Source organism: Odontesthes bonariensis, chromosome 3, assembly GCF_027942865.1.
Source record: "Odontesthes bonariensis isolate fOdoBon6 chromosome 3, fOdoBon6.hap1, whole genome shotgun sequence".
Classification (NCBI taxonomy): Eukaryota; Metazoa; Chordata; class Actinopteri; order Atheriniformes; family Atherinopsidae; genus Odontesthes; species Odontesthes bonariensis.
In genome coordinates, this window is record NC_134508.1 from 23,418,223 (window position 1) to 23,436,666 (window position 18,444).

General features: G+C 43.2%; 1 protein-coding gene across 5 annotated transcripts in view; it reads right to left on the minus strand.

Moving 5' to 3' along the window:
• Nucleotides 1-315: 315 nt before the first annotated feature.
• Nucleotides 316-18,444, minus strand: part of bsnb (bassoon (presynaptic cytomatrix protein) b) — a 69,792-nt gene continuing 51,663 nt past the window's right edge. For 2 of the 5 annotated variants that reach the window (XM_075461116.1, XM_075461112.1), the window contains exons 5-13: nucleotides 11,236-17,544; nucleotides 7,656-9,744; nucleotides 6,400-7,271; nucleotides 5,943-6,054; nucleotides 5,697-5,843; nucleotides 5,513-5,566; nucleotides 5,168-5,291; nucleotides 4,640-4,852; nucleotides 316-3,663 (exon numbers count right to left, since the gene is read on the minus strand). In XM_075461116.1, coding sequence (XP_075317231.1) covers nucleotides 5,526-5,566; nucleotides 5,697-5,843; nucleotides 5,943-6,054; nucleotides 6,400-7,271; nucleotides 7,656-9,744; nucleotides 11,236-17,544 — 9,570 coding nt within the window. In that variant the 3' untranslated portion in view covers nucleotides 316-3,663; nucleotides 4,640-4,852; nucleotides 5,168-5,291; nucleotides 5,513-5,525. Of the gene's footprint in view, nucleotides 3,664-4,639; nucleotides 4,853-5,167; nucleotides 5,292-5,511; nucleotides 5,567-5,696; nucleotides 5,844-5,942; nucleotides 6,055-6,399; nucleotides 7,272-7,655; nucleotides 9,745-11,235; nucleotides 17,545-18,444 lie in introns of all 5 variants that reach the window. The other 3 variants (XM_075461115.1, XM_075461113.1, XM_075461114.1) reach the window with 3 other exon arrangements.

Here is an 18,444-nt window from a genome sequence, read left to right on the forward strand (position 1 = left end):
CAGGACAAAAACATGAGTAACAGTAGAAAACATTTTCTTAATCAGACACACACTCATTCTCACACCTCCATCTCTCCCAATGTGTTGCCAAACGCTGCTCTTCACACTTCTCTCTCTACCACCCACGCTGGGATAAGTCATCACCACCTTAACGCATAAAGCCTGGTCTTATCTGTTCAGTCTCATTGCTGTCGAGGTCTTATTCTTGATCTCTTTTCTATCAGCAGCAAACCCTCGACAAAACTCACCTACAACCAAGCGCCTTTATCAGAGCTGCAAGGAAACACACATTCACACAGAGACCGCACACAGAAATCACAATTGACTCCTTTTCTTTTTATTCTTTTCTCTGTTTGGAAATTGCAGGGTCAATATTTTCACATTACTTGACATGATGCACCAAAATGTACTCTATCTGTTTACAGGAATACACTGAATAGAACACAAGGTTTCACAATGGATACACGACTGACATTTTGCCCATTGCACTTACAACAGTGAATGACATTTTCCAGATTTTTTAATTTAATTTTTTCCGCTTCTTCCCTTCTTTACATTGCAGGTCATATCCATCAAACTGAGGACCTCCTGTTAGTCTGACAAAGGCCTTCTATTCTGCAATTGCCATGGAGGTTTGTTCACTTTTTGTTTAACAAATACAATATGTATAGAAACTCTGCACGGACTGGATATGTTTCTCAATACACGATTTGTTCCACTGTTGTAAACAGTCAATACAAGTCAGCCACATACACTATGCTTATGCAATAATAATAATCATCATCATTGGTTTCATCCTCATTATTGTGATAGTAACAAATATTTTATACACAAAAGTTGGCAGCAAATACGGCATGGGAATGCACATGACAGCCGTACTCAAAACTCAAAAGCTGTACAGAAGAATGAAGTTGTATTTACAGTAAGAATGTGAGAATGTGTCTGTCTCTCTTCATCTGCATGGCTGCACTGAAGGCTCTTTGTCTCATGCGCCTCATATCGACCACATCACACCTCCACTTTGTTCAGATGCAGATCTTACACCGTTCAGTTAGAGGCACTGTTACGCAACCCCCACATTTCTGCGCTTCATCGAGCAGCAAGTGCTACCAGTCAGGCTTGTGCTTTCAAAATGACATGCCCTGATTTGTGAATGACTGGCTGAACATTTTACTCATCTATATTCTCTGCACTGGCCAGTGACAGTCAAGGTTTGTTAGGCAAACCATGGCGAAATCATGCCTTACTTTTTTTTTAAAATTCTGATACAACTTCCACACATAAAAGATCTAATCATGCACCTTTCAAATGGCTTGGCTGCTGAGTGGGTGTAATCAACGATGAAATACCCAATAGAAACACTCCATTCACCCTGCAGGTTATTATGACACCCAATATGTACATCGACACGTACTAATGAGAAGTGTTGACCATCTGTATCACAGGTTTATAGCAGCACAGACAGTCACTGCAAGCCAAACACTTGAGGAGCCCAGGTCAGCCAAAACGCACAACAACTGAATGAGGGCTCACGAACAGCCAGACAAAGCCAAGCAAACCCATGCTTCAAAAGCAACATGATGATGGACATTCAAAACTGACAGTCTACACAGTTTACCCTTTGGCAACAAGTCTCCCATGCGGGGAGGGAGGGGTTGAAACATGCCACAAAAAAAAAAAACAATTCTAGTTCAATATTCAATATTCAAATTCATACAGACGAGTTGCTAAGTAAAAACATTTTCATTACCTTTTTTTCATTTTTTAATGATTTTAGTTCATGATTCTGTTTTCTTTTTTTTCTCTCGTGAGTACAGTGATGATATTATACCGTTTTAGGCTGAATCACTTCCAGGTTCAAAATGAGTCATTGCATAGAACATTTGAATTGATAATTGCTTTCGTCCTCTCCAGTATGAGTATGCATGTGTGTGTGTGTGTGTGTGTGTGCGTGTGTGTGTGTGTGTGTGTGTGTGTGTGTGTGTGTGTGTGTGTGTGTGTGTGTGTGTGTGTGTGTGAGTGTGTCTGCACAAATAGAGGCAGTGGGCCCAGCTTTTTAGTGAATTGGTAACCTCATTAATCAGCAGGAGGTTAACAAGTCTATTTGGTGAGAACTCAATTAGACTTAGCTCTAAAGTGGAACAAAGATGCAAAGTGGTGGTATGTTCCTGATATATATGTGGATGTGTGTATATATATACACATCCACATATACACCTATAAATATTTTTTGTTTATTTTTTGTTTTTGTTTTTGTTTATAGAAGGTGTATGTGTACCTGTCTGCATGCTCTTATGCATCTGCACATATCATGCATGTCTGTACATGGTACTGTGGTTGTAAACCTTCTGACAAATTGTTTTACAGCTATTTATTGATAGAAGTGTTTGATATTTCCCATCACTGATTGAAACAACATTTATACCATTGTGCTATATACCATTTGCTGCATGCTATTGCTTTTAAAAATCAATAAGCAAATTATTCGACGCAAGAAAATGCAGATTCAAACAAATATAAAGTAAAAAATGAAAAGTCTGACTAAAGGGAAAAAAAACACATAAAAACAAAAAAAGAAAGTCACTGGAGAGTGATTCATTAAATACACAAATGACAAATTTACATATTAAATCTCTGATCTGTCTTATGTACATACAATAGTATACAGTGTAAAAAGAAATTCATGATGATATGGATGTTTTAAAACATATGAGGTATACAAGTAAAAACATGTAATGAATAAGGCTCCTCCATTCATTGAATATCAGGCAAAATAAATGTTTAAAAAAATAACCAAAACAACTAAAAACCAAAGGATTACACAAGTTATTAAAAGGATAAAGTCCCAGAAGGCTCTGGGGCTGACAATAACAATGGCTTTGTGATGGCTAACAAAAAGCCGTGGCCACTCTTCCATTTGGTCCTCTCATCTCTGCGAATCTCACACTTATCGGCATGCTGCTAGTAATTTTCCTTTTCCTAAGGCCCACAGCTAATGAATAGCGTCATCTCTCATGTGGTGAAAAAGTATTAATATGGGCATTTTTTCAGTTTTTTCATTTGTACGTGCATTCTCATGTCCACATTTACACAATGCATTCTGTAGACACAGAAACAAAAAGACAGAGAAATTTAAAAACACATTCAAAGAAAGGGTCCGATTCCCTATCCTGGAATGTACTGTGGAAATCAGAAAAAAGCAAGCATTCAAAGATTTTAATGAAATTGCCAGGTTGGTTGTCATTGCTGTGATACGCCAAGTCTTTTCCAGGTATGTGGTATCATTGCGGGCTAACATTGGTCTCTTTAGTACAGGGAAAAACTATGAAATCTGTTCTTATTTTCTTTTCTTTTTCTTTTGTTTTTTTTGCACGAAAATACTCTGAAGACATCAATGTAGAATCAAGAATCCTTGTGCAATGTACACTCCTCAGACAAGTGTGGTGTTGCATTTGAATCTCTGTAGAGGGCGCAGTGAGGCTTCCTTTATGGAGCCTTCAAGGAGGGGACAAGCATGGACAAACACGCTGAATTTCTCCCATGACATCCACCTGCCTCAGTTAGCGAGGCTTGCACCGACTGATCCCAGGAGGATGAGGATACTCTTATGCATCTGCAGTGCTCTTTTGCCTCTTTTCACTTAACAGCATCCTCACTATCGACCTGAAAGAAAGTGAAGACGTTTGAGCTGGTGGTAATAAATCAAGTGTTAATGAAAAATACTGAATCCATCAGACCAGATGCAAACAGAGAATTAATGCTGCCTTATAAAGCATATGGAGCTAATTAAAAGATAAAATTAATATTATTACAAATGGGCTTCTATTTTGCAAAATTCATTACATCAGCTCAAAGCCATATTACTATATGTCACTGCACAGCCAGAATACCACATTGCACCTCAGATGTGAGGTGCAATACTCCAACCTGTACCAGCCCTGCTGGTATCAGTGCTAATCCACTGAGCCACTGAGTCTGGTTTATCTGTATATTTCCTCTTTGAGCCCTCAGATTGAGGACACACAGATATGAATGACAGACCCACTGATATGAATCCAAATGGATAAAACAACACATGAGTTTTAGACGTGCATCAAAATTGACTTAAACTCCATTCACACAAGTGTTGGAGTTTAGACAACACTTGTTTGGACAGAAGGTATTTGTAACATGCTTTTTTTTTTCACTTCTGTAGCTCTGTTCCATTGAGCAGAAATCATTCATTCTACAATGTCAAGAGGATTCCATGAGTCATGAATCCGAGTGCCCACACATGTTATATATTGTCCCAATGTGCCTTTGCGGGTTTGACATTAAAGCCAAGCCATAGTTAGCTCTCTCGGGCTAATTATACCACGTTGTGTTGGTCCAGATTATTGAAGGTGTCAACAGTCAGAGGATAAACCATACTAGAGCTGACCTTTGGTTATCTAGGCTGTGGCTTCTCACCTCTTAAGTACAAGTTTCAAGTGGGCTTTGACTTTCAAGTCCTTGCTTGACATAACAAAGAGCTAATGAGAGCCAAAACTCTGAAATTGACTAAATATAACTATTTAAAACAACTGCAAAAAAAATTATTTACCCACCCACTAATCTAGCAGCACATGCATGCAAACATGCACATTCTGAGATTACTTACTAGTGGTCTAATGAGGTCTTGGTCGTTCTCACCATCATTATTCTGGGACTGTAGTTCTGTCAAAGCATCCACTTCCTTTAAGGACTCTGCAACCCCCCTGCTCATGTCTTGTAATAGCTTGCTGATGAAGCAATCCCCCTTTTTTAATTCACTTCAGTCGTGTGCCAATGTCTGTGGAATTCAGTGTTGACAAGGCATCCCTTGATTCCAGTTCTTTTCAGTAATTTGGGGTAAGAGAAAGGTACAGAAAGTCCACATTTAATGAGTCACCGCTTCACTTGAGTCTTCTCATTATACAGACATGGACTATGCTAATCTATGTAGATATACAACAGATAGAACATTAATCCATCACTCTTCATGTGACAGTATTTCATATTTTCAATCGGTCACAATGCACGTAATAAGCCATACCAAAAAGAAGCTAAAACAAATGGGAGAAAAACTAAAAGTATCATAAGTGGTCCAAGTGGTACAATAGCACAATAAAGACAAGAATTTGAACACCAGAGAAGTATCCATACTTACTGATGCACTCAGGATCTTCATTCTTCTACATCCTCTGTAATGTGAAATATATTTAATGTGGTTTCATAGTTTTTTCAGGTACAAAGCAACCAATCCAATCCATCTCATTTCATCTCTGCATACCCTGAAAGAAAACATTGAGTCAAAATAAACAAGTGAAACAATAAGCAAATACATCAAATTTCCAGAGAAACAGTCGTTTAAAATGAAGCATTTCATGTTTTCTACCAACTGAAGCAAGTCATACTCTTAAATCAACAGTTTGCATATCTGAAAGATTTGGAACTACTAATGTTTTGCTACTGGAATGATCACATTAAAACATGAAAAATACATTTCACTTACCCTCCTCTCTTGTTCACCAAAATGAGGTGAACTTCTTTCCAAGGCCAGACAAAGCTGTCAGAATGAAAGAAGAGAAAGAGGCTAATTTTAGAAAACAACCTGATCTATTGAAGGAACCCAAATATCTGCTGACAACATTATTAGACTCTGCTTTGGAAACAAAAGCTAAAGGACATGACCGTACCATCTCCCAGTTTTCCCGCCTGCTCTGCTGCCCCTCCCTGCAGGATTTTGGTGAGAACATTATCCCCTTCAGCAGGTGCTTGTCCTGCTGCAGCGCTGCCAATACCTACTGGTTTGCTACCAATTCCCACAGGAGGTGCTTTGGAGCCTGGAAAGAAAAAAGTAAAAACACATACCCATCATAAACTGCATGCTTTGTTTTACTTGAGGTTTTGTGGTTTATATTGATCGCAGAACTGAGACTTACCAATCCCCGTTAGAGGGGGTGTGGCTATTTTGGTAGGCTGGGGTGCTGTTGGGACTCCTGTTGTAGTTTTCATTCCTGCTGTGGCTGCTGCAGGTGAGGCTTCCAGTTTTGCCTGAGGAAAATTAATTTGAGACAAATATTAATATTGGTTTACATTGGTTCATTGTTTTAGATTATTTAGCATGCCATACTGAAGGATGGCAGTAACATCACAGGGATAAATAGACACAGGTGTGCAGCTTCAGCCATTTTTGACTGCTGAAGAGGATTTTCACAATTAAAGGACACAAACACTTATCACACAACCCCTAACACAGCTAAAAATAACATATACTGTCATCTTTAATTTCTTGCAAGAGTGACGATGCAAGCAACAGGGGCTAACTAAAGCTGGTCTTTAGTCACACTAACTAAGTTAGCGGAACATTAGGGTCGGTTTACTTGAGGGTCTACTTACAGCTGAAGCTAGTGGCGCTGCTGCAGACCCCACTCCGGGCTGGCGTCCCTGTGATGGGGCTTCTCCAGATTTGGGCTGCTGTTGTTGCTGCTGCTGCTGCTGCTGCTGCTGCTGCTGCTGCTGCTGCTGCTGCTGTGCTGGTCCAGTTCCGGCAGTGGTTGTTGTGGGCTGGCTGCTTTGAGGAGTCTGGCTTTGCTGTGGTGGCTGCTGTTGCTGCTGTTGTGCACTCTGCTGATGCTGCTGCTGGCCCTGTTGGGTACCATCAACTGCTTCAGGGCCTGGATGTCTCCCAAACTGTCCCTGACCACCTGATCGTTGCTGCTGCCCAGTATGGCCCTGAGGGGGCGGTTGTTGCTGTGGTTTATTAGGATCTTGTCTCCTGGTGGCTGTGCGATCTCCTTGCGGCCTCTGGCTCCTTCCCCCAGTGCCGTGGTGGTGACCAGAGACTGTTTCACGAGAAAAGTCTCCTGAATTTCGAGGGCTTTCATGGGCAGAGCGGGAGTCTGTGCCACTCCTTCTCTGAGTAGATGAGGAGCTCCTGACATCAGCACGGCCAGACGGATCTTTGGGATGTGTCCTGGAAGAACGCGAGGACCTGGGGTCTTCTGAAGAGTGGCGAGAGGAGCTGTGTCTCCCAGAGTTGCTGCCATGGTGACGGTGGTCTCGTGACGTGGAGGAAGTTTGGTGGCGTTGTTGGTTGTACTCGTCCTGTTGACAATATTCTTCTGGCGGCTCTTCATAATCATGGTAGGCCTGCTTACTACGTCTGCCAGTGGAGGAGTGGCTTCCACTTCCATGATGTCTTGAGCGATCAGAGCGGGCCTCCCGTGGTTTCTCAAACCAATCAGTCTCCTCTTGACTCAAATGATACGCTTTTTAAAAACCAATACAAACATTATCAGTCAATTGGTTTCATCTGGTGAGTGGAGTAGCATGCAGATTGTTGTGGAAACGCGTAAACATAACATGCTCACATGCTCCGCATTCCAGAGCCATGCAGATTTTTGAGGAATCCATAAAAAAAAAGCAGAGTTCATGTCCCACCTTACAGACAAAACAAACAAACAAAAAAAAAACATGCATGCAGAACATAGATATGAAACATATTTGGCTTTATACGTGAAAGGGAACAATCAACAAAAAAAGACAGAAAAAAAAATAATGAAGCTCCTCTCCACACTTGGCATGCAGTCTTTGAAACATACTTTACAGGTGGTAGGAACACAATACAGCACAAATGATTCAGCACCAGTTACCTTCACTGTCAGAAACAGCACAGTGCATGTCATCTACAAGATAAGGATCATCTGGTTTATAGACATGACTTCTAGGAAGGTCCTTCTTGTGGTGGTCCTGCACATCTGGCAGTGAATGGCTGGAGCCATACTGATTTCTCACATCTTGGGCCTCTGGTATGCCTGAGCTTCTTCCCATGCCTACAGGCTTTCCAACAGGACTGAGGGGGCTCTCCTCTTCTGAATTCTGACGCATGGGAGGTCTTCCACTGCGACTGCTTCTCTGAGATCGCTCCATAGCATCTCTTTCATAGGATTTACTGCGATGACCTGTGGCATCTCTGGATGAAATCTTGTCCATACCATATCCTGTGGACCTGGACCTACCAGAGCTGTACATACGGTCCTCCTCCTCAAGACCATCGCGACTGGTGCCATAATATCTCTGCTGGTCATATGCATTTTTCTTCATCCCATAAGTGCCATCATCTTGAAGCTTCTTGGATCTTGATACAACCGTACAGGAGCCCCCTGTTGATGTTGTCATTGTGTAAGAGGCAAGATCAGACTCCACATCCCGGGCTTCTTCAATAGGGGAGAATTTAGAAATCTTCTGCTCCATTCCCTGCTTCCTATGCTTACTACGTTTAGAGGACACTACAGCAGGAGCAAGATTCTTGGATGTTAGTTTGTGGCTACTAGAACGTGATGTGTGTTTATAATCATCATAATAATAAGATGAGCCTCCACTAACTGTGGTGCTGGTGCGACTGTCCACGGTGCTCTGGTAACCAGTTGGACCTGTTGGTCTTCCATAAGCATCAACAGGCTCATCTTCTGGCCTTCCATAGGCAGGCGCTCGAGCAGGGCCATTCTCATTGCGATACCGCCCTCCAACAGGATGACCTAGAGCATCAGTGGATTGGCCAGCGTTTTCTTTTGTCAACTCACTGATGTCATCAATCATCACATAGTTCCTAGGAATATTCTGCTCCAGGCTGGAAGTGTAGAGACCATCTGAGGCATAAGCAGAGGGGGGGCTATCCACAGAGTGAGTCAGGCCAGGCTCAGGGGGACAGTATTGTCCATATGCGTTGCTGTAACCTGAACCAAAGTTTGTATCTGGAGCCGATGTGGCCACTGACACTGCTGGGTTGCTAATGACCTCGTAGTTAGTTGGGAGTTTCTGTTCAAGGTCTGCCAAAGAAGTTTGCCTGGGTCTTTGATGGACAGTAAGAATCTCTGCTTGGGGCTGGTATGTAAGGCCTAGTTGGTAGGAACTATGACTGGGGTAAGGAAGGCTCTGTCCTGGCATAGGCTGACCGGGTGAATGGAAGCCCTGATGACCATGCTGCTGTAGGCCAATGTCTGTCTGATAGGACGACTGGGTATACATGCGGGAAGAATATGTTCCCTGATTCTGGTATCCGGGGCCTGGAGGGGGATGAGGCTGGAATGTTCCAGGCTGGGGTGCAGAAGATGATGGATACTGTGGAGGTTGGAAACCTATCTGTTGGTAAGCAGAGCCTGGCTGCTGTGTTGATGGTAGACTTTGAGGGTATGGGTAGGACATATAAGATGAATTTGAAGGATACTGAGAGGTTGCATTGAGGTCATTTGTGAACTGACTCAGTGGTGCAGTGCTAGGTCTTGTCAACAATCCATTAGCATCAAAAGTTCCGGTTGCAGCCGCCATTCGGAGGTTATTGAGCTCACTGTCTGACATGTAGTCTCGGGCATCACCCATACAACGCAGATATGCCAAATCTCTCCTCTCCCTCTCCTTCACCATGGTCTCCTTACGTTGGGTGATGCCTAACTCCAAATAGCGCAGCTTAGCGTCAATCTCTTTTTCCTCCTCCTCCAGTTCGGCCTGCTGCTTACGAAGCTTCGATGACTCTTGTTCCACAGCTTTTAATTCACTCAAAAGACCAGCCTTGGTTACTCCCTGTGCAGGTCTTGGAAGGACCCTTTGGGGCATGCCAGGAGAGCTGTACATTTGTGCTGGAGTCATAATGGGGAGCGGAGATTCCTCTGGAGGGGGGCTGGGGAGAGTCCTCTTTACTTTCCTCATCAGAGAGTTCTGCTGCTGCTGCAGGGAGGCCATCTGCTAATAGAGAAGAGACACATCAGCAAACACTAAGCTATAAACAGAATGTGTTTATGTAAATCAAACTCATTACTGTATACCAGTTACTCATGCTTCTCCATCCCTACATCATGATGAAAAGATATTCTCCAAGATATGTAATCAGAATACCTAAAATTAAATAAACCATGGTACTATGGTTACACATAAATCACATTTTCAATGTCATTCTATTGAGCAAAGTGATCCAATATAGCTCAAGTCATCACATAATGATTTACATTTTATAACAGAATAGAAAAAAAAAATTCTGTTCAAGTCAAGTCACAACAAAGAAACCATACACAATATTTCAGCAATCTATTCATGTTTTCTTGTTTTTAACAGTATCATTCCCATCATTGTAAAGCACAAGTCAAATATACATTATTCCAGTTTAACCAAACAGCATTTGTGCTTTTATTAAATTCACATCTAATTTCATGAATTTAGGAAAGATAAATCCTGATGTCATAAATTTTTATTGAAATAAAACCATTTGGGACATTTCAAAAATCTAAATATAAGCCTAAAACTTTAACTGATTGACAGAAACATGATTGAAATAAAGTATTTGCCTCTAATTACATTCCAATCCAGCATTTTTTATTCTTTTGATGAGATGTCTGCAGTATTTCTCTTTTACGTCAATAATTATGTATGGCATGCAGGTAAGAACAGTCAAACTCTATGAATAAAAACACTATTTAAATAAACATTAATTCTGGTATATTACTTACAAAATAGTTGTGTTGGGTAGATCCATAATGATTTTGTTATGTATCCAGAAAAGAGCAACGTATTAAACACTAACACTACAGACTGGAGATACAAATGCATAGAAGGCTTCTCAGACTAATTTTAGTTCTAAGTGCAGAGAGTTAATTTACTTTGACCAGCTGCTAACAATTAGAAAGGCAGCAAAGCAGCACCAGGATTCGGTCATATTGTGTGACCCCCTGGCAGCACTTTAGGGGTTTTCCAGATATAGAAGAAGTAGCAGGAGGACAGTGTGAGAGAGAGAAACAGACTGAGAAAGTAAAGGGGGATGATAAGGGAGAGGATACAGTGGAGATGCTTTTCTGGCATGGCCAGCTGCTCTTATGAGAACATTCTGTCACTTCCTCCTAAGTGCCAGATCCTGTGTTATTATCCATGTCCATACAATGCTTTTACACTCACAGCTATTGAAGAGACTAATTATTATTGGTAAAAAAAAAGATGGATTTTTGGACGCCTAGCAAAATGATTTTGATGATTATATACCCTAATTTAAATTCAGTTTAATCTTTAATTTTTCAATTGAAAGAAAGAAAGAAAGAAAGAAAGAAAGAAAGAAAGAAAGAAAGAAAGAAAGAAAGAAAGAAAGAAAGAAAGAAAGAAAGAAAGAAAACTTGCTTATGAATACAAACATTCTCCTCAAACATATATACCTAATAAAATCTGTTTGGACAATAAGTGGTGATTTCGTACCTGACTGTTGGATAGAGCTTGCTGATGATATGGGGAGAACCTGTTCTTGGCAGGGTCCTCTGATGTAGGGCTGAGAGGCTTTGGATCCGACATGGAGCGCTGCACACTCTTTATGGGTCTTGGCAGCGTCTGGTGGCGTTGGGGGGATTCAGCTGTAAAGGCCTTCTGCTGAGGTGTAACATGGGCCTTGTTAAGCCTCTCCTGGGAAGCAAATGTTGTCTCCAACATGCGATGAGGAGACAATGGAGATACCGGGGAGTATAAGACTTGAGGGGATTTAGGAGGCTGGCGAGATAGAGACTCGTTTGGTTGATGTTGATAGCCAATTTCTAGAGGGTCTGGTTTCCTCCTTTCAAACTTCGCAACTCCTTGGAGCCTAGGAGAGACTGGGTCAGATGTGTTCCCACCTACTATATGCAGACTTGTAGAGTATGGACTGATAGTTGTAGGAACACTCAGTTGAGGGGTGACTACTCCCTGAGAATGAGACTCTGGTTCTGTCTGGCAGGCCAGACTCTCTCCTTTATGAGTCCTTTCAGGAGCCGCAATGTAATGTAATAGGTCAACCTTTGAGGTCTCTGCCATGGTAATATGGATTGCAGGAGAAACTCTACCTAGTTGGTCTGGCTCTGTTTGGCACGAAGAGTCATTTGTGGTCTGAACAGCTATACTTGATGAAGCCACTTTAGCCGATCCATCAGATTTAGCCTCACCACTGGCCTCAGAGTGCTTGGAAACACGAGATCGTCTGCGCCTTACTGGCTGCTGGTCCCATTCTGCTTGATCTTCCTCATCAGTCTGCACACTGCAGTCTGCAATGCGCCTTGTTCTCCTACGCCTGTTCATGAATCGGTCCTCTCCATCTTCATCATCTGTTTGCACACAACTGTCTGCAATTCGTTTAACAGCGTCCTCTTCTGAACCATCCCTCAGCCGAGGCATGGAATTCTGCTTTTTCATGATCTTAGAATCCGCCTGTTTGTCACTGCTCTTCAGAGACATTTCAGAAGCAGAGCTCTGAATAGGTCGTGCAGCAACCACTGCTTGAACCACTTGTCCATCCTGCCAAAACTGAACACTCTGTCCATCTTGCTGAATGACTCTACCACTCTGGTCACAGATAATGAACCCCTGAGGGGCCCCTCCTCCAACAACTACCCCTTGTATAGCACCCTGGGCAGATGTTGCTGCTGCAGCAGCTGATGCCGCAGCTGCCTCAGCTACTGCTGCTGCAGCTGCTGCCTCCACTGCTGCAGTCTTTTGCCTTTTCTGCTCTTCCAATTGATGCTGGAGCTGGTGCTGAAGAGACTGAATTTGCTCAAGTTGCATTCTCTGCTGGGCCAGTTGTTCTCTTTGCATAATGAGCTGTGTCTCCCGCTCTGCTTGCTGTTGCTGCAGGACTTGCTGTTTGATTGTCTGCAGTTCTTGAATCTCCCGCTGAACAATAAGCTGTTCTTTCTCCCTGTGACGCTGAAGCTCCATACGGTCTCTTTCGAGCTCCTCTTGCAGGCGAAGCTGACGTAATTTCTCCAGTTCAACTCGTTCTCGCTCTAGCTGCAGCACGTGCTCTTGTTGCTGACTCAGTCTCTCGTCTTCCGTACCTTTCTGTGCATCCATGGGGGGAGATAGTTTGGAAGTTGGTGCTTGGGGAGTTCCTAATGGCTGTGATTGACTGTTGGGTTGAGCTTGAGTCTGGGTTTGAGTCAAGGATAAAGGTTCAGTTTGAGTAGGTAACTGCTGGGGTTGCATTTGAGACTGTATTGGCTGGACAGCTGGAGGTTGGCCTTGAGCTTGAGAGAGAGGTGTTATACTCTGTGGGGTAAGTTGAGTGGGATCTGTTTGCTGATCTACTGTAGTTTGAACACCAGGTGCAGATGCATTTTGTGGACCAAAGTGTGCTGCTGATTTGGTTGGTGGAATGGTTGCAGCTGTTTGTGCAGCAACTGTTAAAGGCTTTCCAAGATACACTGCAGTTTCCTGGTGTGAGCTACTTACTGCAGGAACACTTCCTGATGGTGTGGCTGAAGGAGGATACTGGTTTGGAGGAGGATAAGAATATGGTCCTTGTATGGACAGAGGCATCCTGGGAGTAGCTTGAGGCAACCTGGTAAGACTAGCCAAAGGTACAGCAGTTACACTTGTAGGGTAAGGTCTGTAAATACCCCTTGGCATGGGACGCAGGACAGGAGCAGGCTGTGTAGTAATTGGCAAAGTTGAAGCTATGGGAGCGTTTATGGTGGAATAAGTCATGCCATCACCCCCTCTCATAGCAGCAGGGTACAAGGCGCGTATACTTGCTTGTCTAGCATTTATTAGATTCGTCAAGGTTTGGCCATTTGCTGTTGGTCTTCCATCTGGTCCATAAAGTAAATTAGCTCTAATTGATGCTAAACTTTGCTGGAGATTTAACCTTGCTAAAGGTCCACCCCTTCCAGCTCCATATGCCATCAGTTCAGGGTTATTTCCATAACGGCTTCCAAACTGGTCCACAGTGTTGAGAGCTGCACACATACGACTGATCTCCCGAGCAGTGGTTGCACTGTACTGAGCCAGATTAGCGTCCTGTGATACTGTTGGGTCACGTGAACTGTAGGCATAGTCGGAATTGATATTTGACATGGAGCCATATCGGCGAAGGGGTAAAGAAGGCCCTGCAATATCCCCCTGGTGACGTAAGTCTGTGTAAGAACCATATTGTGCTCCCATGCCGAGGAATCCACCATCATAAGCCTGATTCATACTGCTAAGATCTACTGCCAGACCCCCCTGGATATTACTCTGGTAGTGACCAGCATCAGTCATGGAAGGCAGATTAGTATCAGAAATTGAGGGCTGTATTTTTCCTAAAGGGACTATAAATGGTGGATATGGTTTATGTTCCTCTTTTAATCCTTGTGTAACTGGAGGCTGATGTTGTTGTTGTTGGCTGATACTATAGTGTGGTTGGTGAGAAGGGTGGGTTGCTTGAGAGGTTTCAGAGGTGGGATTTTTATCTGAGGACACTGTGGTGGGCTTATGAGTGAATGACCCAGAACAGGAACCAGCAAAGGGCAGTTTGTAAACAACATCACAACATGCCACTTGGTTTTCTGGTTTGATCTGTCCAGTTAGATCCAAGACCTGAGGAGGAGGAGGAGGAGGAGGAGCGGGAGGCTGCTCCTCTCTCTTTACCAGTTGAGTCACTGTGCCCCCTTGTGATGTGTTACTGTCATCAAGCTGCACCATCATAACATGTGGCTTACCTGTGGATAAGTTCATTACTGTTGGCTTGTTTTTTAGCTCTAAGGCAACTCCACTATACATTTCATGGGGTACATTGGAAGTAAGAGCCCCTGACACTGAAGGTGGAGCCAGAGGGGATATTCTAGGTATGGCACTAGCAGTTACAACAGGCTGGGCAGTGCTTGTCTGGGTCACTACAAGGTCTTTTTTCATCAGCAGTGGCTGCACCTGATTAGCTAAATTGTAGCGAGCAAAAGAAGATTGCTGATGGTGCTGCTGTAGCTGCTGCTCAAGAAGCTGTTGCTGATGCAGGAGCTTCTGCTGCTGTAACTGCAGCTGCTGCTGCTGTAAGCCAAGATTTTCCAGACAGGCATCAATTTTGGGAATAGATGGGTCAGTAATTGGAGTCTTACTCTGGGTTAAACAAACAGCTGATCCAACACCCTGCCCCAGATCCACACGGTTTTGCAAAGGATCTCCATACACGACCGGTTGCTTGGGTTGGGACATGAACATTGAGCCTGCAACTGTGACACTGACAGTTGTTGGTGTTGATATAGATATGTGAGGTTGCTCTTGTGCATTAAGGTTCATAATAAGAGGCTGCACTGCTGTGTGTCTACCAGAAGACTGCTCTGCTCCTAAAGAGTATCGTCTTGTGTCAGAGGCAATGGATGTTAGATCCATGCCCTGGTCTGTCATTATAATTGGAGCTGGCTTCAATGGGGCTCTCAGGTCTACAACATTAGGGCTTGAATGTAATTGGCCTTGACCAACAATATTCGAAGCGCCTGGAATATTGGAGATTTTACATCGAGCTATATTTTCCATAGAGCCACGACTATGTGCACTTGTGGTCTCAGCACTAATACCAACATTTACTTTTTCAATATTTTGAGAATGTTTTAGGGGTTGTTGGGAGTGATGTATTTGTGGCGATGTTGGGGAACTTGTCGAAGGGGGCTGAGAGCTATACAATGTTTTACAACTGACCTGTGTTGGTGATGACAGTGGGGAAGTGGAGGAATTTACAGTAAGTGGTTTGGCAGGATTGGAAGTGGAGGAGGCCAGTGTTAGCACCATCACTGGAGAATCTTGAGAGGACTGCTGTCGCATAAGACGTGGTGACATTGCCCTTTGAGGTGCCTGAGCTCCATGGGATGCTGGTTCTGATGTAGTACCACTAGGCAAAGATGGCAGCTGCCTGCCGCTAACACTAGTGGGTCGAGGAGAAGTATGTGCTGGGCTTTGCGTCGGTGAAGCAGTGGGAGAAACTGGGGGGCTAGGACCTTTGAAAAGAGAAAAGACTTTCGAGGTCAGGGAGGATGATCCGGGGTCAGGTGTTGCTTGTGTTGGCCTCTGGGTGCCTGCTCTGCCAGCAGGCACCGCGCTACCTGCCTGTCGAGTTGGGGCAGCCTGACTTATTTGGGCTTTGGTTGTGGCAACTCCAACAACACCTTCAATTTTGGCACTCTGTGTCATCATTCTGTTCTGTGTCTCTTTTGATAGATGCTGTGCAGCATGAATACCAGCAATTCTTGGATCACTGCCTGTTGTGGAGAATGACACAGGTGCAGCACCCTGTGTTGGGCTTGAGCCAGGGGTTAGAGAAGTTCCGGCATCAAGACGATGTCCACCATCTGACTGAGGGGCAACTTTCTGCTGATTAATCATTTGACCCTGCTTCTGCATGAGCTGTGCTTTCCTCATCATCTCCTCATAGACCTCCTCTGCACTTTTTAAGGTTTTGTCAGATGGTGACATTGCTGTTGTCTTTTCTGTTGGGGAGTAGAGTGATGTAAAAGTTGGAAGGTTAAATTCATTCCCTGACTTGTATAACTTTCCACCAATTATCTCAAAACCCTCTGCCTCCGAGTCCATGGAGGGTGAGTATTCAGAGCATGATGATCTGTGAAGCTCCTCCATCTCTGCAGCCTGTCTCAACTCCTCTGTTGGTGATGCATCCTCAATAGGAGAAAGATTACTAGGAGGAGTTTTGGACCTTTCTCTGCGTCTTTGTGCCCGCAGCTCTTCTTTATCCCTCTTTGTTTTCCGGGCAGTACTTCGAATCCTCTGTTGTTCTAGATCTCTCATTTGCTCTTGTTCTCTAAGTAGCTCTTCCTCCTCTCTCAGTTCATCCTCCTCAGATGAGTCCTCGATAGTTGGGAGCAGTGGCCCATGGGACCGATGTCGTGCCTTCCTCTGCTGCTTTGCCTCCTCAAGTCTTGCTCTTCGACTAGGGCTACTGTCACTGTCATCCTCCATGGATGACACAGAGGTGGGGGACGTTCCAGAGGTGTAGCTGGGGGTGGTGGCTGGTAGAGTGGATGAATATTCTCCCTTAGACCGCTCTTCTGGAGAACCAGTCAGACTCTCCATCTCTAGCTCTGGTTCTCTTAGGTCATGCTCAGCACTGAGCTCAATTTCTCGGTTGTAGCTGTTGGTGTTATTCAGCTCAATGGTCTTAAAACGGCGAAGTCCTCCAGCCATAACAACATCCTCCTCTTCATTTGTCTTATAAGCACCCTCTGATGTCTTTGTGTCATCCTCAAAACTATTAGACTGGTGAGCAAGCCGTCTTCTCTCTTTGTTTAAATCACCACTGGTCTTATGTGTTTTTTTAGTTTTCTGGTTTCCATATTCTTCCAATTCTTCCTCATCAGCGCTCATCTCCATAATCTGTCTCCTCATGTACTCTTCATCTGTTAAATCTTTATGTGACTTCTTCTGTCTTACTGGCAATGGTGAGAGACCACTTTCACTGCTATCTTCCACATAATCGTGCCGAAGCTTACAACTAAGGTCATCCTCTGATTCATCCCTTGCATCTTCGGGACTGTAGTCCCGCTCTTGTGCCACAGAAAGTGAATGAGGCCTGTGCTTCTGGTCTGACATAGTCTTCGACTCTAGCAGAGGTTTCATGGAGCTCTCTAACTTGGTGATTTCTGAGGGAATGGAACCAGCTCTTTCGTTGAGCTTGACTCCTTCTTCCTGGATTTGACCAACAATTTCCCCTTGAGAGCTGGAGATCCCATCTGAGGAGTATCCAGTGTCACTTAAACTCTGTGTACTCGATTTGTTGTACTCCTAAAGAAAGAGAGAAAGATAAGAATGGTCAGAAGCCAAAAAGGACATTCGTTATTAACTCATAAGGTTTGGTACGAACTTTAGTGCACATCCCACTATTTCATCCAGCTCATCAGCACTGACATCTTTATAAGCCTTTCTAGATGACTGAGAGTAAAATCAATTTACTATACCTAATACAGATGCAATAGTCTGTAATAGTAATATATTAGAGGTTAATCACAATAAAAAAAATAACCAACCAACAAGATATTTTAACACTTTAAGCTAAAATCAACCCAAATGTTAACTGTGCATTTCTCTGTGGTTTCGAAAGTCAAAGACAGTAAAATAAAATAAAGAAAAAGGTAATCAATCTCTATATGAATTTTCTACTTTTTTTTGTAAATACAATTATTTCTTAGTTTGTCAAAACTATTAACCATATTGATAATTAACACCGATTTGGGTTGAGTTTGCCTTTTGGTGTTATGCGCATACAAATGGATAAATACACTTAACACAGTGAATATAACAGACAGTTGGACATACAAACAATGTACAGACAAATGTCATTTGGTCACATGCTTCTTTGCCACCTTTGACGCATTCTCCATTGCATTCTTCGAACCGCTGAAGAATAACGAACATGCTTGGAATGCTTGAAATATCATCACGAGGTGTCACATTACACAAAAAGCTTGTGCTTGTTACAAAACAAAATCAAGATGTCCAAAACAAAGCAGAAAAATGAAGGAGGGGACCGGAAATACTACTGAGGCAATGATGATGATGAAAAGGATGATGATGGAGGCTGCCGATCATGATATTGCTCATGTGAGATGTTAAATATGAAGATGGTGAAAATAAGGACATTTTGATGATGAAGACAACTGTATTGACAAGAAATCCTTTCACTAA